A 27,550-nucleotide genomic window follows, 5' to 3' on the forward strand; every position below is an offset into this window, starting at 1 on the left:
ATTAACAACCCACCGAGAGAAGAAATTCCTCCTCATCTCAGTTTTAAATGGGCGGCCCCTTATTCTAAGATTATGCCCCCTAGTTCTAGTCTCCACTATCAGTGGAAACATCCTCTCTGCATCCACCTTGTCAAGCCCCTCATAATCTTATGCATTTCAATAAGATCACCTCTCATTCTTCTGAATTCCAATGAGTACTCAATCTTTCCTCTTTGGTCAACATCCTCATCTCCGGAATCAACCCTGTGAACCTCCTCTGAACTGTTGTCAAAGCAAGTATATCCTTTCGTAAATATGGAAACCAAAACTGTACGCAGTATTTCAGGTGTGTCCTCACCAATACCCTGTATAACTGTAGCAAGACTTCTCTGCTTTTATACTCCATCCCCTTTACAATAAAGGCCAAGATTCCATTGGCCTTCTTGATCACTTGCTGTACCTGCATACTAACCTTTTGTGTTTCATGCACAAGTACCCCCAGGTCCTGCTGTACTGCAGCACTTTGCAATTTTTCTCCATTTAAATAATAACTTGCTCTTTGATTTTTTTTCTGCCAAAGTGCATGACCTCACACTTTCCAACATTATCCTCCATCTGCCAAATTTTGGCCACTCACTTAGCATGTCTATGTCCTTTTGCAGATTTTTTGTGTCCTCCTCATACATTGCTTTTCCTCCCATCTTTGTATCATCAGCAAACTTGGCTACGTTACACTCGGTCCCTTCTTCCAAGTCGTTAATATAGATTGTAAATAGTTGGGGTCCCAGCACTGATCCCTGCGGCACTCCACTAGTTACTGATTGCCAATCCGAGAATGAACCATTTATCCTGACTCTCTGTTCTCTGTTAGTTAGCCAATCCTCTATCCATGTTAATATATTCCCCCCAACCCCGTGAACTTTTATCCTGTGTAGTAACCTTTTATGTGGCACCTTGTCAAATGCCTTCTGGAAGTCCAAATACACCACATCCACTAGTTTCCCTTTATCCACCCTATTCATTACATCCTCAAAGAATTCCAGCAAATTTGTCAAACATGACTTCCCTTTCATAAATCCATGCTGACTCTGCCTGACTGAATTATGCTTTTCCAAATGTCCTGCTACGGCTTCTTTAATAATGGACTCCAACATTTTCCCAATGACAAATGTTAGGCTAACTGGTCTATAGTTCCCTGCTTTTTGTCTGCCTCCTTTTTTAAACAGGTGCGTTACATTTGCAGTTTTCCAATCTGCTGGGAGCTCCCCAGAATCCAGGAAACTTTTGTAAATTACAACCAATGCATCCACTATCCCTGCCGTTACTTCTCTTAAGACCCTAGGATGCAAGCCATCAGGTCCAGGGGATTTATCTGCCTTTAGTCCCATTATCTTACTGAGTACCATCTCCTTAGTGATTGTGATTGTGTTAAGTTCCTCCTCCCCCCCCCCCCAATTGCCCTGTTGTGATATTGTTAGTGTCCTCTACCATAAAGACTGATGCAAAATATTTGTTCAGAGTTTCTGCCATCTCCATGTTCCCCATTACTAATTCCCCGGTCTCATCCTCTAAGGGACCAACATTTACTTTAGCCACTCTTTTCCTTTTTATATACCTATAGAAACTCTTGCTATCTGTTTTTATATTTCATGCTAGGTTACTTTTATAGTCTATCTTCCCTTTCTTAATCATTTTTTTAGTCATTCTTTGCTGGCTTTTAAGAGCTTCCCAATCTCCTGTCCTCCCACTAGTTTTGGCCACTTTGTATGCCCTTGTTTTTAATTGGATACTGTCCTTTATTTCTTTAGTGAGCCACCAATGGCTATCTTTTCTTTTATACCCTTTCCTCCTCACTAGAATATATTTTTCTTGAGAGTTGTGAAATATCTCCTTAAATGTACACCACTGTTCATCAAACATCCTACACTTTAATCTGTTTTCCCAGTCCACTTTATTCAACTCTACCCTCATACCTTCATAGTCTTCTTTATTTAAGCTTAGTACGCTGGTTAGAGATCCAACTTTCTCACCCTCCATCTGAATTTGAAATTCATACCAGTAGTGAAGCTGAGCAGATCTCATTCATTTTGTATAGGTCCAGCTTTTGTGCTGACACAGTGTGAATTTAATGTGAGAGTTAGACTATGCATGGTCTGTTGAAAGAATGGACATTTTTTATTTAATTTCTTCTTATGTCTCTTATCTTTTATGTGGCACTCAATCCAAAGTAAATACCTGTGGAAGATCCTTTCAGTAATGGGTGCTTTGAAAGTTCAGCAGCCATTGGGGAATTTATTGAAACAAAAGAGAAACATAATTGAATATTATTTTAAAATAACATCTGTTTGGCAGGAAGTACTAACATTTTTGTTTGCTGCTATAACTTCCCAAGGCTCCTTGTAAACGTTTGGATGAGTTGTAGCTGTCACTACACTTGAAACTTACTTCTTTAGCTGTAAAGCGCTTTGGGACATCCCGGGGTCACGAAAGGCACTATATGAATGCAAGTCTTTCTTTCTTTAACAGTCTTTCTAACTGTAGAGGGAGCAGCAGATGGACTTCAATCACTCAGTCTGGACAGGCTCATATTTTTCCTGATTTTTATGTGCACACTGATTGGGCTGAATTTTCCGTGGTGGTAGCAGGCGCGATCGGTGGCAGGTCGGGTGGGAAAATTGTTTTTTTGACGCCACAAGACCCGCTCCATCTAATTGGGCCGGGTAATGTGCTGGGCGGTCTTAATAGGCCCCATTCAGGTAAGTTCATTGTCTACAATGGAATGGAGCCAGTGGCGGGGTCATGAACCACCATGGTCACTGAACGCACCAGACCCGCCAAGGTAAGGAAAGATCCAGCCATTGCGTCTATGGTGTTCTGACAGCTGAGGCAGCACTCCTCTTTGAATTTCCAATATTTGGAGACCTGCTGCTCAGGTGGATTGCCCCAGAAATGTCGGACAACAGTGCTATCGCATTTACAATGCAAATTTGTCATGCACCTCAGATGTTGTGTCAGGCACAGATTTGCACAATAAACAGAGCTTTCGACTGAGACACCAGAAGGAAACAGATAAATCTGGCTTTAAGATGAGCATCGAGATCGGTACACAGGAGCGAGGTCGGGACCCAGGAGCGAGGTCGGGACCCAGGGGAGAGGTCGGGGCCCAGGAGCAGGGAGGTCGGGAGCTAGGAGAGAAGTCGAGACGCAGGAGCGAGGTTGGGACCCAGGAGCAGGGAGGTCGGGAACCAGGAGTGAGTTCAGAACCCAGGAGCGAGGTCAGAACCCAGGAGCAGGGAGGTCGGGGCTCAAGAGCGAGGTCAGGACCCAGGAGCGAGGTCGGGATCCAGGAGAGAGGTCGGGACCCAGGAGCGAGGTCAAGGCCCAGGAGCGAGGTCAGGATCCAGGAGAGAGGTCGGGACCCAGGAGTGAGGTCGAGACAAAGGAGCAAGGTCGGAACCCAGGAGCGAGGTCAGGGCCCAGGAGCGAGGTCGGGACCTAGGAGCGAGGTCGGAACCCAGGAGTGAGGTCAAGGCCCAGGAGCGAGGTCAAGGCCCAGGAACGAGTTCGGGACCCAGGAGCGAGGTCAAGGCCCAGGAGCGAGGTCGGGACCCAGGAGCAAGGTCGGGACTCAGGAGCAAGGTCGGGACTCAGGAGCAAAGCCATGGCCCAGGAGCGAGGTTGGGACCCAGGAGTGATGTCGCGACCCAGGAGTGATGCCGCGACCCAGGAGAGAGGTCGGGGCCTAGGAGCAGGGAGATCGGGACCTAGGAGCAAAGTAGAGACTCAGGAGCGAGGTGGGGACCCAGGAGCAGGGAGGTCAGGAACCAGGAGCAGAGAGGTCGGGAACCAGGAGTGAGTTCAGAACCCAGGAGCGAAGTCAGAACCCAGGAGCGAAGTCGGGATTCAGGAGCAGGGAGGTCGGGACTCAGGAGCGAGGTCAAGGCCCAGGAGTGAGGTCGGGACAAAGGAGCGAGGTCGGGACCCAGGAGTGAGGTCGGGACAAAGGAGCGAGGTCGGGACCCAGGAGTGAGGTCGGGACCCAGGAGTGAGGTCGGGACAAAGGAGCGAGGTCGGGACAAAGGAGCGAGGTCGAGACAAAAGAGTGAGTTCGGGACCCAAGAGCGAGGTCAGGACCCAGGAGCAGGGAGATCAGGAGGAGCAAGGAGGTCGGGACCCAGGAGTGAGGTCGGGACCCAGGAGTGAGGTCGGGACAAAGGAGCGAGGTCGGGACAAAGGAGCGAGGTCGAGACAAAAGAGTGAGTTCGGGACCCAAGAGCGAGGTCAGGACCCAGGAGCAGGGAGATCAGGAGGAGCAAGGAGGTCGGGACCCAGGAGCGAGGTCGGGACAAAGGAGCAGCGACGTCAGGAGGAGCAGCGAGGTCGGGACCCAGGAGCAAGGTCAGGACCATCAGCGAGGTCGAGGATTAGGAGTGACGCAGCATGGATCAGCAGCGAGGTCAGGAGGCCTACACTGCATTCTATGAAACCCAGGAAGAGAGGACCTGTGGGAAGGAGGGAGAACAGTTGAAATATCTGTGTGTGTGCGTGTGTGTGTGTGTACTAGGCCCATGCAACAGAGCCTGGTCTCCAATCGTCTTGGATCCCCTTGCCATTGGACCAAGACCTTGCTCTGTCAAACCCATGTGGCCACCACACATTAAAAGAAGTGACACACAGGCATCTTCCACCCTTTAAACTGATGTTTGGGACCCAGAACATCAGGACCCTCATGGACAACCCCAACAACGACAGACCTGATAGGCCACATCATCCGCATGACCGACACTAACCTCCCAAAACAAGCGCTCTACTCAGAGCTCTGACACGGCATGCGAGTCCCAGGTGGGCAGAGGAAATGCTTCAAGGACACCCTCAAAGCCTCCTTGAAAAAATGCAACATCCCCACCGACACCTGGGCACTCCTGGCCCGAGACCATTCAAAGTGGAGGAGAAGAATCAGGGCAATCACCGAACATCTCGAGTCTCTTCGCCGGGAGCACGTGGAAGCCAAATACAAACAGCGGAAGGAGTGTGCAACAACCCAAGCACCCCACCCACCCATCCCTTCAACCACCATCTGTCCCACGTGTGACACAGACTGTAGGTCCCACATTGGTCTCATCAGTCACCTGAGAACTCGTATTAGTGTGGAAGTAAATCATCCTCGACTCCGAGGGACTGCCTAAGAAGAAGTTTGAGTGCAAAAACATGTACGTGTCTGAGAAAATACATTAATTGCAAAACAAATTCACCATTGGGATGAAATATTAAAATGTTAGTAATCAGAACAATTAGATTTAAAGCACTATGATTTTAGTAAGCTGCAAAATAAATATTTTCTCCATTGACTTACATTGTTCTCTATTGTGGGCAAACTTTAAGCACTTTGATTGTATATAAATGACACAAGTAGAATTTTTGGGACTAAATTCCAGCCTGTCTGTGGGAGAATTGCTTCGTCTTGGAACCAACAGGGTTGGCAGATCAAATGGCCTTTCCTCATTCCATGGTTTGTTATGTTCTTACAGTGATATTGTACAAACATTGACCCCGTATCTCTGTCGTAGGGTGCAAAAGAAATAGCTTAAGTGACTGATGCCATTACTTATGCCATAATTTCCTGGGACTTTCATGCTGTTCTGCCATTACCCTTGCCAAAACAGGATTAAAGTTATTTATCATAGCTCCATTCCACACTAAAATCCATGCCGAACACACATTTCCTGGATTAACACCAGTTTTCACGCCGCTGCCATTTAGACTGAAAAATAATGGCGCTGGTGACATGGCAGCGGTGTGATTTATTGCTCCAAGATCGGTTTCCTTTAACCCCGATTTCCAGTTGGCAAGAGCTTGGTTTGCTTAGTTCCCAGTAATTTATAAAAGAGTCTGATTTATTTCAGAGCACTCACTCAATACTAACTGTGATAAATTATTTTATGTTATTGACCCTGAAATTCCGATGTTCTGGGTCCGTACGAAGTTTCTATGGACCCGAGAAGGCATTGGAAAAGCCGGTTTTCAGTGCACAATGCACATGCGCTGAAAAATGGCTTTTCCGATCTGTCAAGTTTCTGGCTTGACAGATCTCGCGCATATCGGGAGCGAGGATACTTGCAGGGCAAGATTTCCGATATTTATGCATATCTTGCCCAGCAAATGTCCTCAAAAATCTTGCGCCTGAAAAAGCAGGCGTATAGCCTACTTTTACAGGCGCAAGTGTTTAAAAATACACAAAAACATTTAAAATAAAGTTATAAAAACACATTTTATTGTTAAAAACCCTCACCACTATGGTAAGTTTATTAAAAGTTCTTATAAAAATGTCAGGAAAATATATATTTTTTTATAAGAACTTTAATTTAAATGAATCTTAAATATGTAGTGTAGTTTTCTATTTTTTATTAGTGTTTTGTGTGTTTGGAGGGTTTCTCATTCATAATAATGGGAACTCCAACTTACGGATTATTATGAATGAGAAAATATTGTACCTTGATTGGCTGCCCAGAGCCATGTGACTCCAGCTCCAGGATACGGACGTCCCAACGTGCACGCGCTCCGATGCACAGTGAGTGAAGGCCTCAGAGTCGGAAGTGAGCACAGCACCTTCAGGTGAGTGTGCATTTTTTTTCCTTTTTTCAGTAGTTTGCCCACGGGAAGACCTCGATCGGAATTTCTGGGCCATTATAATTTGCTTAATAAATCAAGTGAGAGATTTATTTATAATTTCAAATATAAAAATCATAATTGGATTAGCATCAAAGTGAAAATCTTAATGGCAACAATACATCTTTAACTTGGGCTGGCAGCATAGAATCGGGTAAGGATAATGAAATCTGATGGAATCCAACTTTGACTGTCGGATCTGCTCCCAACCAACATGGTTTTAATTCCAAGGCACCTGTTGATTCTTTCATTATCCTGAACTACAGTTAAAATATATGCAGCAAGATACCGGGGCTAGGCATCAGCGGGCGACGTGTCAGAGTCACCCTGATGCCATCATAGTCATCGGAGAAAGATCGCACATGGGAATCAACCAGTGTCAATTTCAGTTTCGATACGGCCGGTGGAACTGCTCTACATTCAGGGAAAAGAGACATCCTTGGCAAGGAGCTCAGACTAGATATGTTAGAAAATGCAAATTGTGTTGTCCACTTCGCTGTTACTTCCAATCTGTCACAATGCTAAATATGTTCAACACATAGGACATTTTGTGCAAATTTGCAGCCACAAATCCCCACGAGGCTTTAATATTCATGTTGTAATATTTGGTCAATTTCAGGTTAATTTCATGTTACTTGCAAGTACTAAAAGCTGCTAAACATTGACCACTTCTGATTAGCTGATATGTTTGTTGCGGTGTATTCTAATTAGAAAACCAGGACATTTTGGAGAAAGTTAGCAACAGCAAGATTGGCAGGCACAATAGTGAAATTTACAGCATACATTGCCAATGTCACCATTGCAGGAAATTCTACCCCAATGTAAAGAACTCAATGGTAGCTTAATTTACTGAGATTCTTGTTAATGTGTCAGTGCATAAACATGCTGAAAGGAGGTAAAGTCATTGAAACCAAATGGACAGACTTAATTGAACTTTACAGAAAATAAACAGTAGTACTCCAGACAGAATAAATACACAACAGCAAATGAACATCAGATAACAGGCAACATTGCATCATTAACTAATAATTGGACACAGAAATAATTGCAGCATATAACAGCTAATTATAAATAATTTTAAACTGAATTTTACTATTTCAAAATTATCTGTATAATTTGTTTTTTTATTTTCAGAAATAAACATTAAGTTATCACTCTAAACAACACTCTTTAGTCTGGATATTGGTAATGTCCACCATGGGTATATTCCACATTATGTCATCATTTTCTGTTTGGCAGTGTCAAACAAATAGAAAAGTGTGTTTAGAAGACATCCCACAGCACTTGGATTTACTGACTGAAATCAAACTCCTGAAATATTGTTCAGATGATCCCACTAATGTGTATTTGTTTGAGATACATTGCATATTTGATAGGCATTTAAAACTTTGAATGCTTAGTCAAGCACTTTACGTTCCTCCAGCTGTGGCCCCCATGAACACTGTGTTGATTGGGGGTAGAGGTGATACCATGTTCGTCACCTCCCCAGGTTGTCTGCGAGCAGCCATCGTATCCTGAGAATTATATTGACCTGAGTTGCTGTACATGCATTGGGAAGAAGATGAAGAAATCACACTTTGCATATGTGAAGCTGTAAAAAGAAAAACATAAAGATTATAAGTTAACAGCATGTTGTGGTGTGAATCCTGGAAAGTAATTCCTTCTCAAAGCTAATTCTTTTTCGTAGAACTGTGAAAATACACACTGAAAATGTTATCAGAAAATACTTTTTGAAAAGTGGTCTACAGTTAATCTGAAATTGCTTCATTTAAATTATCTTGAATTTTTTGCACTAAATTCCCACTTAGCTGTATTATTTGATAGTGAATAATACATTATTTGGTACAGTAAATGACTGATTACCAGTAACTACATTTAATTGAAATATGACATTATTTCAACTGGATGTTATGGGTCATTATATTAATCAAGCACACTTATATGATACAAACTGCATCAAACAAGCTTTCTGGAATGAACTTCACTGAAGTGCAATAACTTGACTCATTTTGCAGTACACCAGCCACAAGATTAATGGTTCTTCATTTATATTACTGCTCTTCTGAATGGTCATGTATAATAAAAGACTGTATTTAAAGATTCAACTCACAAAATATATTTTATTAATAAAATCCAACCAGACTAAGTAATCATTTCTGCAACCCCTTTTGTTTTTATTGGTGCAGGAAATATCAGTTAAGCTTGAAAATTTGTTTACAATGGAATCTTTCGGCAAATGGCAAACATAAGGTGGTACAAAAGCAAAAAGTATAACACAGATTAGCATGTCTTTGATGTTTCTAATTGCCATTGTCTTTTTATAACAGCTAACCCTGTTAAACTGGATACTGGTTGTAATCAACAAGAAAAAAAAGTATAATATCCCTACATACATGAAATAAACTCTTGTACAGAATATTGCTTGTTTTCCTGAGACATAATTGCACTTTATACACTCACTGGTTGGCAGTTGATATAGGTAACTATGAACGTAAAGTATCTAGAGTAAATGGGTAAAATCTCTTTCGTAACATAATAACGTTAGGAAGAGGAGTCGGCCATTTGAAGAGAAACAGTTTCTGGGTTACCAGAGCAGCAGCAGAGGCATTACAATTTGACTCAGTGCATTTGGCTAAGGAGCGGAAAACTAGTCAAAATTGCTGCTTCTTACTGCTATCCTGTGACCCCTGCTGGAAATGCATTTGTGTGGATATTGGGCCAGGACAGAATCTGGCACTGCTGAGCTGTCCCTATGGTCAAATAGCCCGTCGATACTTGCTGATTAGTTTCATGAAGAATGATCACTTAGGCAAGAAACCAGAGGGCAGTCATGAAGTGATATCCAGCAAGCGTCACTACCTTCGAGAGGAAAAGAGCAGATGAGAGAAACTTGCAATTAAAACATTTAATTTGAATATTCAAGTGTTGGTTGACAGTCCTAATTCAAATATATTTGCAATTAGACTATCACCAAATATGTTGGAAGTCAACAATCAATTACAAAAATTATACTTACTTGAGCTTCCAGAGCAAAATAATTGCCTACAGATAGAAAATTGGATGTTGTCTGTAACTTATTTCAGTTGAGCGTCAGTGACTGAAATTCTTGACCTCTAAAGTCAGAATTTAGTGCTTTGGTGCATTATCAAAAGTGTTAACCGTTCTCACCTATGCTTCATGGCATAAGTTAGACTACCTATGATCATATGATAGTAGGGAAGGTAATGAGATGGGAAAACAGTAGCAAAGATATCAGAAGGACAATTTATCCAAGATAACTAATTTTGGTATCAGAAGTTGGTTAGAAAATAGGAAACATAGAAACATAGAAAATAGGTGCAGGAGTAGGCCATTCGGCCCTTCGAGCCTGCACCGCCATTCAATGAGTTCATGGCTGAACATGCAACTTCAGTACCCCATTCCTGCTTTCTCGCCATACTCCTTGATCCCCCTAGTAGTAAGGACTACATCTAACTCCTTTTTGAATATATTTAGACAATTGGCCTCAACAACTTTCTGTGGTAGAGAATTCCACAGGTTCACCACTCTCTGAAGAAGTTTCTCCTCATCTCGGTCCTAAATGGCTTACCCCTTATCCTTAGACTGTGATCCCTGGTTCTGGACTTCCCCAACATTGGGAACATTCTTCCTGCATCTAACCTGTCTAAACCCGTCAGAATTTTAAACGTTTCTATGAGATCCCCTCTCATTCTTCTGAACTCCAGTGAATACAAGCCCAGTTGATCCAGTCTTTCTTGATATGTCAGTCCCGCCATCCCGGGAATCAGTCTGGTGAACCTTCGCTGCACTCCCTCAATAGCAAGAATGTCCTACCTCAAGTTAGGAGACCAAAATTGTACACAATACTCCAGGTGTGGCCTCACCAAGGCCCTGTACAATTGTAGTAACACCTCCCTGCCCCTGTACTCAAATCCCCTTGCTATGAAGGCCAACATGCCATTTGCTTTCTTAACCGCCTGCTGTACCTGCATGCCAACCTTCAATGACTGATGTACCATGACACCCAGGTCTCGTTGCACCTCCCCTTTTCCTAATCTGTCACCATTCAGATAATAGTCTGTCTCTCTGAAGTGGATAACCTCACATTTATCCACATTATACTTCATCTGCCATGCATTTGCCCACTCACCTAACCTATCCAAGTCACTCTGCAGCCTCATAGCATCCTCCTCGCAGCTCTCACTGCCACCCAACTTAGTGTCATCCACAAATTTGGAGATACTACATTTAATCCCCTCGTCTAAATCATTAATGTACAATGTAAACAGCTGGGGCCCCAGCACAGAACCTTGCGGTACCCCATTAGTCACTGCCTGCCATTCTGAAAAGTACCCATTTACTCCTACTCTTTGCATCCTGTCTGCCAACCAGTTCTCAATCCACGTCAGCACACTACCCCCAATCCCATGTGCTTTAACTTTGCACATTAATCTCTTCTTCAGCACTGCTCTGTAGTTCCTAAAGTAATAAAAATAATTACTTACTTTGTGTCTTTCTTGTCTATTTAATAATTAAGTTTTATTTTAATAATTTTACTATTGACTAAAATGATACAAATCACCAGAATTAAAATATAGTGATATGGGAATGTTTATTTCCTAAACTCAAAGCAACAAAAACAAGAAAAGAATATTAAATAATAGCCTTCAATGCTCAGATAGTATAACCACAATCTATTTAGCAATCAAATTTTGATTGCTAAGGTTTGTTAAAAGATATGCAGGGAGCAATAATGCAATGGTGTCCATATTATTGGATGTGGAGGCTCGAGGCCATCAATTCGTCTAATAGAGTCAGCATAGCCCAATCCATTCGGTCAATGCAAGGCTCATTAGGACTATAAATAATGTCCATATTACAAGGCCTGTCCATGGTAAAACTGGAGCACCTGGCCTACAATGCAGTCATTCAGTATTTATTTGGAATAGGTGATCAATGGAATAACCTGGTAACCAATTAAAAACATTCTTCTGGATTGCCCTTACCCCCACCCCCTCCTCATTTTATCCAACTTTAACCCCATTTTTTTTTTTTTAAAACCTCAGTCCATCCTTCCTTCTACCCAATCACCGCCCCCCCACCCGCCCCAGAAAACTTGTCGGTAAGATTATTATGGGTGTGATGTACCAAATTCATCTAATTACAAAGATGAAGTAATCAAGCGGGCTTCCTATTTTATTGCTCTTCCACAACATATGACAGTTTTCTTTTGTTTGACATTAAACATTGATAAATGTCTTTATCTTTATATTGATTGTATTTGAATTATAAAGAGATGTCAAATTAATTTCCTGAAGCATATTTATTGATTTATAATTAGTCATTTTTAGAACCTTTGCATATTAAAACATAAAATTTGACAAACATGTTTTGAAAGTAAGGCTTAATAAAATTAGAATATTAACTCATACAGTTAAAAAGGCACCATCTTTACTTGCACTTTGTAAAGTGTAAATTCCACTCTTTCATGGTCTGGAGTACTGGACTATGCTTAGCAGGGGAATGGAAAGTTGGCATGGAACCTGGTTCCACCAGATTTCCAATCCTTCAGAGATTCACCAGCAAATTCAATCTGGTCTGCAGTTTGGGGACATGTCTGGAGACACTCCCAGGATACCCCAGGAATCCCAGCAGATTAGCCACTAATAAGCCCAGCAATACCTATGTCTGCAAAGAGATGGTATATGTACCATACTGAACTGCAAGTGGGCCCCACCAGCACTAAAAGTCTCTCACTTTGCTCACTGTCTGGCCAGGTAAAGTGCAAGAGTAGAATCTTTGGATGACTATATTCTAGCATTGGAGCCTAATTATGCAACTTGGAAAACCTTTGGGGCTAGAAATTCCATTGAGACCCATTTGGAGCGAGAACTTTTGAAATCTCCAAAAAGTATCACCAGACAATAATCAATTTTTGCTCCTGGGAAATTCAGCTTTAGCATTCCAAGAGGGAAGTGGAGCACTAAATTAAGCACTAACCACTTCTCTTAGGGCACTGAAGTGCATGAGCAGGGTGGTCGTGGCAGAGCGCTGAAGAATGTGCTGAGCAAAGCTATCGGCATCAGAGGCTGCTTCCCTTGCTTAAAGGGAAGGGCTAATGATAGTTTACAGCAATCTTCTACTCAGTACTGTGTTGCCAGGTGATTTGCGCAACTGCCTTTACAGTCCCCAGCACTCAGAGTGGAGAGCTTAGACATTGTATAGCAATGAAGGATCAAAAACTTTCAGCAGGCACCAGACTGGTGCAAAGAATAAAGTTTGGCCTACCTGAACACCAGTACCTTTAATTATCCCCCAAGCAACCATCCAAGTTGACAATGACTCCTCTTCCTGCTGTTGTTGACGCCCTAGAGCAGGGGGCAGGAGTGAATTTCACTTCCGGGGCAGTAATGGGGCACTGCGCACTTGATGACATCATGATCTACACTAGAGACCGAGGTGGTAAACCGGCAGGGAAGTTCGCGTGCATCAATTTGTCATGCGTGGTTGGTAACTCCTTAGCACCCTGTTACCACCCTTCCCCAGGCGCAAATGGGAAGCGCCAAGCAGCTGAATTTTGCTCCTTTGTCTTCAGTCTGAGAGGCCTATGACTTCCCGGCAGGAATGGAAGTTCCACCACACCGCAGGTCCAACGGCTGCTGGAATTTTTACCCTTGTATCTCTTATTTTGAAGATACTATTGCAAGTTAAGTATGACAATGCAGGAACACTGAATCTCAGCTATATGAGCCAGGCTCAATTGAATATCATTGCTCCAGAAAGAAAGTGCGCGGTGAGTTTCATCTGATTAATGCAAATCACCTGAGAAAAGGAAGAACATCTGTCATGAGTTTTTCTCCAAATACTCAAGTATGACTTTTGGTGGGAGTAACATTAATTGCACCTATGGAGGTTGGATTGTGCTACCGTCCTGAACGAGGAAGATTGCATGAATGCACAGATGGTTTTCAGGGCAAGAGATAAAATTAGAAATTTGAAATTGTCTAGGAGACATGACATCCTATGTTTGGAACAGTTGGAAGAGAATAAATGGTGTTATTTTTTAACGAAGAGCAATTTAATTATCAGTCAATTCATTATATTCATTCTGTTCTTTGGTATTCTACCTTCCAAATGCTATCTCTGGGGGAAAAATTTGGGGCATTTGTGCCTCCCGTTAGCGCCCCCGGTGAGCGCTAAAGGGGCGCAAATGACTTTTCGGCCAGGCACTGTGCTGCTAACAACTCCTGCTAAATTTCGTGGGCATTTAGCGGCGGCGGTAATTGGTAGCGTACTGCGCTGCAGCACTGGCAACGCCCCCACAAGCTGCGTCGGGTGATGCATAGGCCGCTCGCGGGGCAAAATTTAAAGGGAAGGTGGCGATTTGAAAAAAAAATATTCATGTTGGATCGTAGTGTCCATGCTGATGCCACGGCAACCGCTCCCTAGTGGTCCAGGTAGGGCCCCATTTCACCCCCACAGAGTCAGCAGCTTGGCCCTCCCCATTAATGAAGGGGAGGGTCCTGTCTATGCAGCAGCAATGTGTCCTACCACATAGCGCTGCGACCCTCATGGAGTCCTTCTGCCCCCACTCGTGCCCCGCTCGCGCCTCACAGAGCAAGTGGAGCACAATATTTTGCGCTCCACTTGCTCTCGGGGGGTGGTAACTCGAATATAGGTCACGGGGCGGGATTTGCACACCTGCCGCAGGAACTCCTGCCTCGCGGCTGTTCCCACCTCCAAACCGGCCGCTTCGCAATTTCACCCCCTCTGTTTATATATTTCAGATGACATTGATTACAATCTGAAATTCTGACAAATTGTGCCAATACCTTTGGCGAAAATCAGCATTTTCTCAATGAAGATTTCTTCTGTTTGCTAGCTGTAGCAGAATAAATTATAAACCCATTTATGAAGAATGATCTCTGATGCCATTGCATCATTCTCATATTTTCACGACCACAGATTCTAAAATCTAGCAGACAACTGATCATGAGTTTGCATTTTGGTGCCTCAAATGATCCAGAGGTGCACTACCATAGACTCAGCAGAAGGTTGCCACATTTTCTGGTATGTATTGTCATTCCTTGTGGGATTATAGTAGGAATTCAAACCAGAGAGATAAAAGTAAAATATCTGAAATAAATTAGTAGCTATGCTATATTTTGAGATGCAGATAAATCCTGGTTGTTTGGATAGGATTCATCTTGGTCAGTTTACCCTGGTGGTTATGTCTGAGTATTCATCCTTGGTGAACTTGTGGTGTTGTGCCAATTGCCTTTGCCACTGTTGGTGTACTGATCAGTCTAGGAGAGTGTCCATATCTGATTTCTGACAATGAGAATCTTTGGCTGCATTCAGTACAGTATAGTGTTTTGACAGTCATTTTGACAGATTTATATGTCAATAATGGGAATTTGATCATTAGGTTTGACTTTGTGAATGGAGTAATCTTGGATGTCCAAAATGATACCCGGTTCCCAAATAATATCCCCAAAATTGCTATTATTTAGTTATTAATGACTACTACTAAGGACCAATCTAATTCAAATGCACAATTCCTAAAATATAGAGATCTTGTTGGCTCCTTCTATTCACTCTGATTTCCTGTAGTTACTTATATAGTTCTTTTATCTTCTTTATAATATATTTTGCACTGAATATTTTTAGATTTAGTATAAGGCAACTAGTCATGTGAGGGTGCTTAGAACTGGATACCAACTACAGGGCAAAAATGCAAGAGCCTTTTCAAGTCACAAGCAAATTACTTTATTTATTGTCTTTACATAGATAGTTCTGAACAACTACAATTTTATTTATTTTATTTTACATGTTTAGCAATTTTAGTGACATTGGATGAGAAAGAATGCCCAATCCTAGTCTTTCTGTCTCTTTCTCAATGCCTTGCATGAGGCAGAGAATGCAAACTGCTTGGAGAAAAGTTGAGAAAATTGATGGCAACTGTTCCTTTGGATGACAACCCATTTATCCTTTTGGAGAGAGTGAGGTTGGATCACCAATCTGAGCAGATGATTTCTCTGTCCCCTTCAGCCTTGTAACCCTTGAAACTAGTTTTACATCACCGCAGATTAAGTGAGATCGATCTGAATGTTTTCTGAAGCAGCATACGATTGTCTACTGACCTGTAACAATTCAATCCAGTCTGGGTGGAGTGCTAAAACTTCAGAAAGCCAAACTGACATGACACTGCAAATTTATGATTTTTAGAATCAAGGGATAAATCACCTGGACATTATGCAAGACCAAACCCAATCAAGCAGTGATCAAAAATAATGTTGGTGGTAATGCCCTGTTCGTTCTTCTTTTCCAGATCCTCCTCTTCAAGAGGGTTTGCTTCTTGTGACTCACTCTCATTGGCTAATTCTTTGTAGCACTGAAGACATTGAAGCACTGCTTACCCTGGAGGATCCTGGTATAATGGTGACCATCTATAATGGGAGAAAAAGCACATTATCATTCATTCTCATATTTACAGTTCATAAAACAAGATTTTCTCATCATGTGCGTAATTGATCATCTGAAAGGATTCTACCTTGGATGTTTAGGCTGTGTGTATAAATCATTAGCACTAATAAAGGGTTTAAAAACTAGGGGGTTGAATTTCCAAAGGTTCTCCTGACCATCCACTGTAACTTGGGTGGAAGATCCGCAGAAACCACAGAGAAAAAATGTAAATGCTGATTACGCTGTTTCTCAGAGATGTCTGTGGGTTTTCCGCCAAAGTTAAGAATATAAGTACATAAGAAATAGGAGCAGGAATAGGCCATATGATCCCTTGAGCCTGCTCCGCCATTTAATACGATTATGGATCACTTTCCTGCCGGCTCCCCATAATCCCTTATTCCCTTATCTGTTAAGAAACTGTCTACCTCTGTCTTAAATTTATTTAATGACCCAGCTTCCACAGTGCTCTGAGGCAGCGAATTCCACAGATTTACAACCTTCTGAAAGAAGAAATTCCTCCTCATCTCAGTTTTAAATGGGTGGCCCCTTATTCTAAGATTATGCCCCCTAGTTCTAGTCTCCCCTATCAGCAGAAAGATCCTCTCTGTATCCACCGCATCAAGCCCTCGGATAATCGTATACATTTTGATGTGCTCACCTCTCATTCTTCCGAATTCCAATGAGTAGAGACCCAACCTACTCAACCTTTCCTCATAAGTCAACACCCTCATCTCCAGAATCAATCTAGTGAACCTTCTCTGAACTGTCTCCAAAGCAAGTATATCCTTTCATAAATATGGAAACCAAAACTGCACGCAGTATTCCAGGCGTGGCCTCACCAATACCTTGTATAGCTGTAGCAAGACTTCCCTGCTTTTATACTCCATCCCCTTTGCAATAAAGGCCAAGATTCCATTGGCCTTCCTGATCACTTGTTGTACGTGCATACTATCCTTTTGTGTTTCATGTACCAGGATCCCCAGGTCCTGCTGTACTGCAGCACTTTGCAATCTTTCTCCATTTAAATAATAACTTGCTCTTTGATTTTTTTCTGGCAAAGTGCATAACCTCACACTTTCCAACATTATACTCCATCTGCCAAATTTTTGCCTACTTACTTAGCCTGTCTATGTCCTTTTGCAGATTTTTTGTGTCCTCCTCACACATTGTTTTTCCCCCCATCTTAGCATCGTCAGCAAACTTGGCTACATTACACTCAGTCCCTTCTTCCAAGTCGTTAATATAGATTGTAAATAGTTGGTGTCCCAGCACTGATCCATGCAGCACCCCACTAGTTACTGATTGCCAATCCGAGAATGAACCATTTATCACGAGATTGTTTTCTGTTAGTTAGCCAATCCTCTATCCATGCCAATATATTACCCCCAACCCCGTGAACTTTTATCTTGTGCAGTAACCTTTTATGTGGCACCTTGTCAAATGCCTTCTGGAAGTCCAAATACACCACATCCACTGATTCACCTTTATCCACCCTGTTCATTACATCCTCAAAGAATTCCAGCAAATTTGTCAAACATGACTTCCCCTTCATAAACCCATGCTGAATCTCCGTCACTGAATTATGTTTTCCCAATGTCCTGCTACTGCTTCTTTGGACTCTAGTATTTTCCCAACGACAGATGTTAGGCTAACTGGCCTATAGTTTCCTGCTTTTTGTCTGCCTCCTTTTTTAAATAGGTGCGTTACATTTGCAGTTTTCCAATCTGTTGGGACCTCCCCAGAATCCAGGGAATTTTGGCAAATTATAACCAATGCATCAACTATTCCTGCCGCTATTTCTCTTAAGACCCTCGGATGCAAGCCATCAGGTCCAGGGGATTTATCTGCCTTCAGTCCCATTATCTTACTGAGTACCACCTCCTTAGTGATTGCAATTGTGTTAAGTTCCTCCCCCCCCCGATATAGCCTCTAGACTATCCACTGTTGGGATATTTTTAGTGTCCTCTACCATAAAGGCGAATGACCTGGAGAATCCTAGTGAAAATGAATGGCATGATGTAAATAGAAAATGTAGGCAAAATTGTTTAACATAAAGGTTCATAGAAATATAAAATAATCACCATGGAAAGATAGTGAATAAAATAGTATCATGATTTCAAGAAATAACTAATTATGTTTCTGGGAAAATAAATGAATGAAAGATGTAATGAAAAGGCTTAGATCAACCACAAGAGGAGTGGGCTTGCTAAGCTAAATAGCCACATCATTACATTTCTTGCATTTCTATAAATATTGATGTTTTTAAAAAAAAACTTGGAATCTAATTTTAAATGAGATTTTATTTTTGGCAAAATTTATTATTAATGCATCGTTCTAGTTACTGATTTACATTATCAAGCATTAAAAGGCATTAATTTACTATTCTCTTATATAGTCTGTCAATCTAATTGGTCAGGGTTAAGTAATGTAGATTTAATACTAGATTTAGTTTCTTGAGTTTTTGTTGCCCAATTGCTGTCAGGGTCAGAAGGTTCAGACATCATTTCTTGGAAGTTTTAATGGTGGTCATTGATGTTTTTCCTGAGTAAATTAAACAAGTTGGGGAACATTTGTAACAATGTAAATTGTACAGGGCTGGTGGTCTTGATGGCATAAATGGGCTCTTCTCATTCCATACCTGTAATCTTATTAGCCAGAATATTTTAATTGCCATGTCGGCTAAACCGTATTTAAAAGTACAAAACTGAATCGAATCTCAAAATGTGTGTATATTTTGGTTGAATACATTAACAGAGAGAACTTACCCATCAATTTGGTCCGAAACATGTTATAAGTCTTCTTCTTCCTCCTCCTAAACCATAGATCATCGCTTGAAGGATCAGCTGAGAGTTTTATTCATCACCCAGGTGGATCATTCGGATGGGAGTAAACTAGCTCATTGTGCCTTCAAGAACTAGTTGATCATGAGTTTGCTTATGGAAATAATTTCTGGAAGTCCTCCTATGAGCTTTTGACGTTTTCTACATTAAAGGCGCTATATGAAAGCCAGTTGTTGTTGAGACATGGTAGCAGCATTTAGCTGGGCTGCTATATTTTCCAAGTTCTTCTTTTTCTCCGTCAGGAATAAGATACCAAAAATAAGTTTAGTTGCTATTGCTCAACAGTTTTTGTATTAGGATGTCCACTTCAGAATCCAGGAAATGTCTGTGCGCTGCATCCAGTTTATATTATGCTCGTTTTAGAAACACAGAAACATAGAAAATAGTTGCAGGATCTCTTCGAGCCTGCAACGCCATTCAATGAGATCATGGCTGAACAAGCAACTTCAGTACCCCATGCAACTTCTACCATTTTAAGCACCATTCAAAAAAGAGTGGCAGAAGATTAATTTCAAAATGTCTCTTATGTTTAAATAATTTCCACAAGAACAGGTCCTGAATGGCCCAGAACAATGATGGTTAATGAATAAAAACATAACTCCTTTTGGTCTAAGGTTGGCTGCCCCTGCAGATCATCAGTGTAAATAGATTCCTTGCCTTGGTTTTCTTTGCCTTGGGACATTTTTTAAGTTAAAGGCACTATATAAATAGACACTATTGCTGTTGTTGGTATGTCAGTTCTTAAACCGAGAAGATTCTATTGATTACAGTATGTGGGGATTCCTTTAAGTGCAAAAGTACTATGATAGGGTATATTTGGCGAGAAAAATTTGGCACTACACTATCAAATGATTCTCCCTTCCACAAAGAGAAACAAATCTTAGTTGATTCTTAATAGCCTGTTGCATTAATACATTTCAATATAAAAAGAAAATAAAGTGATCTTATTTTTGTTCCACCTCCTGTCTCGATGCTCATTAGGCAGAGTGCACTATATCTGATCTGACATAAGCATGCATGTATTTGCATTTTCAGGTCATTTAAATTGTCCTGATGTATGTCACGGTTACGTAGGCCTGCCCATTTTCAGGGCCTTGTGCCCGGAAACGGGAGTGGAAATCCTGCTGCTGTTGCAGACTTTTCAGACCTGCTCTGCCAACATTGGAACTTTCTGGCTACAGTTCCTGCTGGCCCTTTAGAAGGAACACACCCAACTTCTGGCTGGGCCATAAGTTCTTCCCCAGGCCTCGCTCAGATCCTCTAATCTGAGCAGGGCTGGACACACAGCCTAAAACCTATTTCTGCTGTTTGCCCATACACAAGTACTCTGTCTCCTCTCTGTGCCTCCCACCTCATTTTCCTACCTCATTGTCAGATAGGCACCTCAGAAGAAACCTCAAAATTCCAGGGCAATGCAAAAGAAATGGAGATTGTCATGGGTCCCCACCACTTCTGCCCAGGAACTAAACAAGCCCCAGGCACAAAGCTGAGGAAAATCTTCCCCCATGTTTAGGAGATGGGTCACAGGCAATTATTCTATTTCTTTCAGGCACCCACATTAAAAATGAATCCACATTGTAACACAATTGAAATCTTTGAAATGTGGAGCTCCAGTTCCTGGCATTCACAAGTCTAAAGTGCAGTTTGTGTGCGAGACCGCAAAGCATCACAATAAGTTTAATATGTTGAGCCCTACTATTCTTTCACAGCTACTGAATGGTTACATGGATGTTTTGGCCTCAAGTTTCCATGGGATCAGAGGTACATTTCTGATGTAAATCAGCTTAGAGTAGAGCTTTGCAATCAAGCCGAACCTGGATATACTGGGTCGCAGCCCAGGCTGCTAACTTCTGATCGGGCTTGGTTAGGTAGAACCTCCGTGCGCTACAAACATGGTCGATGACAGCAAGGGGGTGGGCAGGGTCAGAGAGAGGGACCCCCCCACACCAGGAATCTCCTCAACCCCAAGCCCTCTACTACCTAGTGATCTGGATGTCAAGATGAAGGCAGAATACATGTTCTTTGAGTGGCACAGGTGGAGCTCACCTGGGAATCCAGGCCTTCACCACTCATTGAACATCAGCAAAATGAGTACTTTTGGCCGTCCTATAAAAGGAAATGTTGCTGCGGTGATACAAAAAAGTTTTCCTGTCTTGCTTTTCGCAAACCGGTTACCCTGGCATGTGTCCAAGAAGTACTCAATAGTGGAACAGGTGTCTTCTGCTTCAACATAAATTAGGTGACCCTGCCCTGACACCAGATATTCTAGCATGGGCAGGAAAGGAAGTGATCAGAGCCTGCTCCATTGCACATAGAACCATAGAAAAATTGTGACACAGAAGAAACATAGAAAATAGGTGCAGGAGCAGGCCATTCAGCCCTTCGAGCCTGCACTGTCATTCAATATGATCATGTCTGATCATGCAACCTCAGTACCCCACCCCTACCTTCTCTCCATACCCCTGATCCCTTTAGATGTAAGGGCCACATCTAACTCCCTTTTGAATATGTCCAACGAACTGGACTCAACAATTTTCTGTGGCAGAGAATTCTACAGGTTCACAATGCTCTGGGTAAAAATGTTTCTCATCTCGGTCCTATATGGCTTGCCCCTTAACTTTAGACTGTGACCCCTGGTTCTGGACTTCCCCAACATCGGGAACATTCTACCTGCATCTAACCTGTCCAATCCCGTCAGAATTTTATAAGTTTTTATGAGATCCCCTCTCATCCTTCTAAATTCCAGTGAGTATAAGCCTAGCCGATCCAGTCTTTTCTCATATGTCAGTCCTGCCATACCGGGAATCAGTCCAGAGAACCTTCGCTGCACTCCTTCAATAGCAAGCACATCCTTCCTCAGATTAGGAGACCAAAACTGCACACAATACTCAAGGTGTAGTCTCGCCAAGGCCCTGTACAACTGCATAAGACCTCCCTGCTCCTATACTCAAATCCCCCCGCTAGGAAGGCCAGCATGCCATTTGCTTTCTTTACTGCCTGCTGTACCTGCATGCCTACTTCAATGACTGATGTACCATGACACCCAGGTCTCTTTGCACCTACCCTTTTACTAATCTGTCACCATTCAAATAATAATCTGCCTTCCTGTTTTTACTCCCAAAGTGGATAACCTCACATTTATCCACATTATACTGCATCTGCCATGCATTTGCCCATTCACCTAACCTGTCCAAGTTCCCCTGCAGCCTCTTAGCATCCTCCTCGCAACTCACACCGCCACCCAGCTTAGTGTCATCTGCAAACTTGGAGATATTATCTTCAATTCCTTCATCTAAATCATTAATGTATATTGTAAATAGCTGGGGTCCCAGCACTGAACCCTGCGGCACCCCACTAGTCACTGCCTGCCATTCTGAAAAGAACCCGTTTATTCCCACTCTTTGCTTTCTGTCTGCCAACCAGTTCTCTATCCATGTTATACATTACCCCCAATACCATGTGCCTTAATTTTGCACACTAATCTCTTGTGTGGGACCTTGTCAAAAGCCTTTTGAAAGTCCAAATATGCCACATCCACTGGTTCTCCCTTGTCCACTCTACTAGTTACATCCTCAAAAAACTCTGGAAGATTTATCAAGCACGATTTCCTTTTGATAAATCCATGCTGACTTGGACTGATCCTGTCACTGCTTTCCAGATGCGCTGCTATTACATCTTTAATAATTGATTCCAGCATTTTCCCCACCACTAATGTTAGGCTAACCGTTCTATAATTCCCTGTTTTCTCTCTCCCTCCTTTTTTAATCCAATCCATAGGAACTGATCCAGAGTCCATGGAATGTTGGAAAATGACCAATCGGCCCATCGTGTCCATGCTGTGCAAGCAGAGCAAGTGTGTGTTTTTATTATTTATGCATTTAATAAGGTTGGTTAAACATGACAGTCTTTATAGAAATCCATACTAACTGAGATGTCCCAGCCTACGATTTACAGAAGTGGGCCCCAAGCGGGGAGGGGGAGGAGTCCAGTTTAGGTATGCAGCTTGGACTCCTGAAGAAAAGTAATTTTAAAAAGATATATTTTGATAAGTCACCTTACACAGGGGAGCAAGAAGATTTGGTTTAGGGCTGGGGGAGGTCTGAGCATGTCTCCTGCCTTCCGTGGTGAGCAGGCTCTGGATTTTCCAATTGGCTTAGCCTTAGAGGACACTGATGGGCACAACCCTACTGTAACTATCAGGTTTGCAGTCCATGGTTTTTTGGTGCCGATATCTATATACAGATCTTTATAAATGCTTATTGTGAACATAAATATAGAAATGGTTTAATGTATGATCCTTATTTCATTAACTCACCTACAGGAGCTCGACAGACTAATGGGGATGAATCTGCATAGAATGATCCTGCCTGTTTCCTTCCGTTGTCATCCAGAATGTTGAGTGGATCATGGATGTCATTATAACCAGCTACTGAGCGAATGCTGCTAACACTACTAATAACAGATACGTGTTGGTCAATCATAGACCCCAGTCTGTGAGATTCTGGGTAGTTATTGTTGCCATAGTATCCTGCAATAAAAAAAAACAGACGTATGAATAAACATTGGCCCCAATGGTCCACGATATTTTGGGAAATTTAGGGTGCTGTTAAGGATGGGGTCAAACTCGATGCGGGACCCAGTAATGTCAGATCTCTGCTGCCTTTCCAGCATTGAAATTTCTGGCAGATGTGTTGTCGAGCCTTTCTTCCACCTACCTCATTTCAGTGCAGACATCATTAAAAAGAGGCAAGACTGGCAGGATAACATCATCTGCCCAAACTGCCGCCAGTCCTGCTTCAGTTGCTCCAATGCAATGTAAGCTTCATGGTTACCTCCCGATAGAAGTGTGGCCAATAATAATTTTACAGGCAGTTGTCCTTTGGCAGCCAATTGCCGGCACCAGCTAATAAAATGTATTAAAACCTTCTGCTGGCACACCAGGCTCTTCCTCCCTCGTCAGTGGGTGCCCCAAATTGTGCTGCAAAATGATGCTGGCTTTGACCCAATTTAAGCAGTGGTTCAAGAAATGAGGTGGAAATGAGATTCACCTGGGGACCAGGCCTGGATCACGGTCTGAATCCCCAAAGGAGTGACATATTTTTGACAGATATTTTGGCCTCTGTACAAAGGGTACCAAGGGGGAGCAATCTGCCACACCTCGCGCCTCCCCTCCCCGCCACGACCCCCGCCCCCCCCTTGGAATTCAAAGAAGGAAACGTCGTCCTGACCCCAAAGTCTGCCAGGGTCAGTAGTAGAGGTTTCCAGTGGGCATATCCTGGCACTTTGGGGGATTTTCAGCCCCATAAGATTAAAGATGCAATATCCCAAAAGATATTTGGCATTTTTAAATCATATTGTTAACCAAAAAAAATGTACCATTCAACTAGATACATATTTTTAGTTAAGGGCTACTTGTTTATTGCTCCACAATTTATCCAAACTAACCCATCATTCAGTCTGTAATCACTTTTTTAAAGTACTGTAACATCAAAAATATAACAATTAAAAATATAATTTGAGTGTTGCAGCGGTGCTGAATTTTAGAAGACTAACGCTCAGCAATGCTCACTGTTGTGGAATGGAAGGCTGTAGGTTTGTAACCTACTGCACTCAGTTCTCATTTTGAGCTGTGCCACAGAAGGAGGGCAGGTAGGGGGGAAACTGAATAGGGGTTGGAGAAATATGGCATTATTTTGCCATCATGTTGCTCATGTCAGGGGTTCAAAGTTGGCATTGGTGAAGATATGGATGCAGGCTATGACCTGGCCTCTTAGCAGCAAAGGTCTGGAACTCAGGAAGGGCCTAAAAGTATCAGGAAGACAACTGAAGGTATGTACCCTCTATTGGAGGGCAAAGCAGTAAAAATGTTGGGTGGGATTTTCCATTAGAGTTACTCCAGGGAATGAGGAAGCTGGAAGAAATCGAGAAAAAAACCTTGACCAATTTTTTTTTAGTTATTTCCAATAAAGGACACTCACTTTCAGTTTTCTTCTTGGAATTACAGCCTGTAGTGACAGTTCCTGCCAATTATGGAGCAACGGGCAAGAAACAATCAGGATCTTGGTCTCAACTAAAAATATGTATCTAGTTGCATTTCAATTTTTTTTAAATGAACAGGTGCTTTAAAACTACCAAACTCCAGCAGACGGGGCAAGAAATCATTCAGGGATCTGCTTCATTTCCTCTCTGCATATCCACCACTTCCAGGATTTCCCACCAGAAATAACAGGGAACATGGAATCCATCTTAATATCAATCAAATTAGATGCAAATGACAGGAATACATCACACAATATATTTTCTGTGATTTGCATCTTATAAACTATCAAGCCTCTTGTGATTTTTTGGTTTTTTGCCTTCCGTTTTGCTCAACCTTTGCAAAGGGGAATGGAAACAGCAACTTGCAGTAGTCATTTTCATATGAAATCACCATCAAACACTGTGTTACCAAGTGCTTACTGAGAAAAGCTGCAAGTAATTTGGACTTGGTGAGTCATTTTCTGATTTCACGCTTCCAGAGAGAAGATTAATGGTTGAAAAGCTGCACACTGTACAAGCCATAATTTTCAGTAGGTGTTCAGTTGGGCAAGTCTCCCCATCAGCAGCACAAAGTCAGAAAATTACACTTTTAGTATTTTCTGTTTTTTTTTTATAAACAGACTGACCAGTTCATATATATTGTGTATGTTTGGTTCTTCTACTAGATCAGCATCTTTCTATATCATTCACCTATAAATAAATCTGACTTAATAGCCTTAGTGCATGCAAAATGATCTGGTGCTGTGTTATTTTCCACCTTCAGAGCTGACGTAAGGATGTGATGGACATTTGTAGTGTTCGCCAGTAAATAATTTACCACAGTTAAGGTTAATTGTTAAATCTTCCCACATTAATAGAAAGGTAACGGTGAATAAAGATGTAGGTTTTGGTTCTTATGAGATTCATTGCTATGGAAACTGCAGCCTAGCAGGAAAATGTTGCTGAAGAGCCTGAACTATTGTCTTTTCTCTTTTAGATGCAGACAGACATGATTTGTATTTCTAGTATTTTCTGCTCCTATTTTACATGTTCTGTATTACCGGATACCAGCTCACAATGGTGATGACTCTAATTTTACTGCTTAGCTAGCTCCAGATGACTCAGTTAATGGGATTGATTAACAAAGGGATACAAGTCAATCGATAGATTTATCTGAATTCCCTGTACTTCCCCCGTACTTGGACCAGTATTGGCAGGGGTTTCACTACAGGAAGGCTAAACTTACCTTAACTGCCATCAGAAATGTGTCTCTTATGCTGAGGAAGTCATGATCACAATCTGTCTTACAAGCTAGAGGAAATGGCCACCACCAAACAAAAATTGCACTGGGCAGATATATTTAAATGATTGTCTTGTCTACCATTGAGGCATTTAAAAAGAATTGGACTGCAACAAATTTAAAGCTAGTAGAAAACTTTACAACCTCTCCCAGCAGCAAAAGGTGACAAATGTGCTGAATATGAATCCAAATTTTTACTTCTGTTTCTCTTAATCCTTAGCCAATCCTTCAGATAAAGATTAAAAATGTTGCATTGCCCAATAATTTCAGCTCTACAGGGTTTGATTTTCAGTTTGGAGAATTGAGTTCTAATCCACTCTTGACTGAAAGTGGAATATGACTTCCCTTACACATATTTACAACCACAGATGTTCTCTGAAGGAAAGCAGCACTCTACATGAATAGATGCTTATCTGTTGATACTTACCATTGGAGCCGGTGGAAGGAAATGATGATCCTTGACATGCAACCGAATTCCCCAAAAAGTTAAAGGTGCCTGCATTCAGCAACTGCATGTTGTGTGCTTCCGGTGGATTTGAAGATGACCCAAAGTTAGATGGAGGTCTGGAGTTATAGGGTGACACGGCACAGCTACTGCTGAAGTAGTTTCTTGAAACAGGTTGATCATTGAAAGAAGTGAAACGACTGGGATCCGCTCTGTGGTGGTAGACTGCGGAAGAGGCATGTGTCGGATTCCTGAACAAGGTTTGATAGTTGGAGCTAGTATCATAGTAGTTTTGATTGGGCTGGGACAATGTCTGGTAGAGGGAGTCTGGGTATGAGTGACAGTGCGTGTGGACAGATAATGCTGTGCTGCCATTCTGAGACCTGACAGTCATTGGTCCTTGGTTGATTACACTTCCTCTGTTGCCCAAAGCAGGAGACAGAGGTGGGGTGATCACATGACCGTTATTGTGAGAAAGTTCCATAGGATCTGTAACAAAGGACAAAAACAGTATTTATAGAAAATATAGCTTTCATGACCAAGCACAGTGGACTGCATATTTGTGACTTAAGCATTTGTCCTTGAATTTCCCTTTGTCTGGTACACCTGCCAATTCTGATGCAAACTCGGCCATACATGTAGCAATATATGTTTCCATGTTCATTTTCTTTCCCATTAGTTGGTGCACAAAAAAAGTCAATGGTATGCTAACATTAGAAAGAGATGTATAAGCATCTCATCTCTTTAGTGAACATGTTATCCTCCTACATAGGATGAAAAAACCCAGAATCTTTAAAATAAAACAGTTGAATGCTGCAATGGGAGAAATTAGGGTCA

At 42.1% G+C, this 27,550-nt stretch overlaps 1 protein-coding gene across 1 annotated transcript in view; it reads right to left on the reverse strand.

The window, feature by feature from the left end:
• Window positions 1-8,054: 8,054 nt before the first annotated feature.
• rfx6 (regulatory factor X, 6) overlaps window positions 8,055-27,550 on the reverse strand; it is a 91,568-nt gene continuing 72,072 nt past the window's right edge. The window contains exons 17-19 of the mRNA XM_070884463.1: window positions 26,696-27,202; window positions 23,266-23,478; window positions 8,055-8,236 (exon numbers count right to left, since the gene is read on the reverse strand). Coding sequence (XP_070740564.1) covers window positions 8,055-8,236; window positions 23,266-23,478; window positions 26,696-27,202 — 902 coding nt within the window. The remainder of the gene's footprint in view (window positions 8,237-23,265; window positions 23,479-26,695; window positions 27,203-27,550) is intronic.

The sequence above is a fragment of the Pristiophorus japonicus genome, chromosome 7 (genome assembly GCF_044704955.1).
Source record: "Pristiophorus japonicus isolate sPriJap1 chromosome 7, sPriJap1.hap1, whole genome shotgun sequence".
In the NCBI taxonomy this organism is placed as follows: Eukaryota; Metazoa; Chordata; class Chondrichthyes; family Pristiophoridae; genus Pristiophorus; species Pristiophorus japonicus.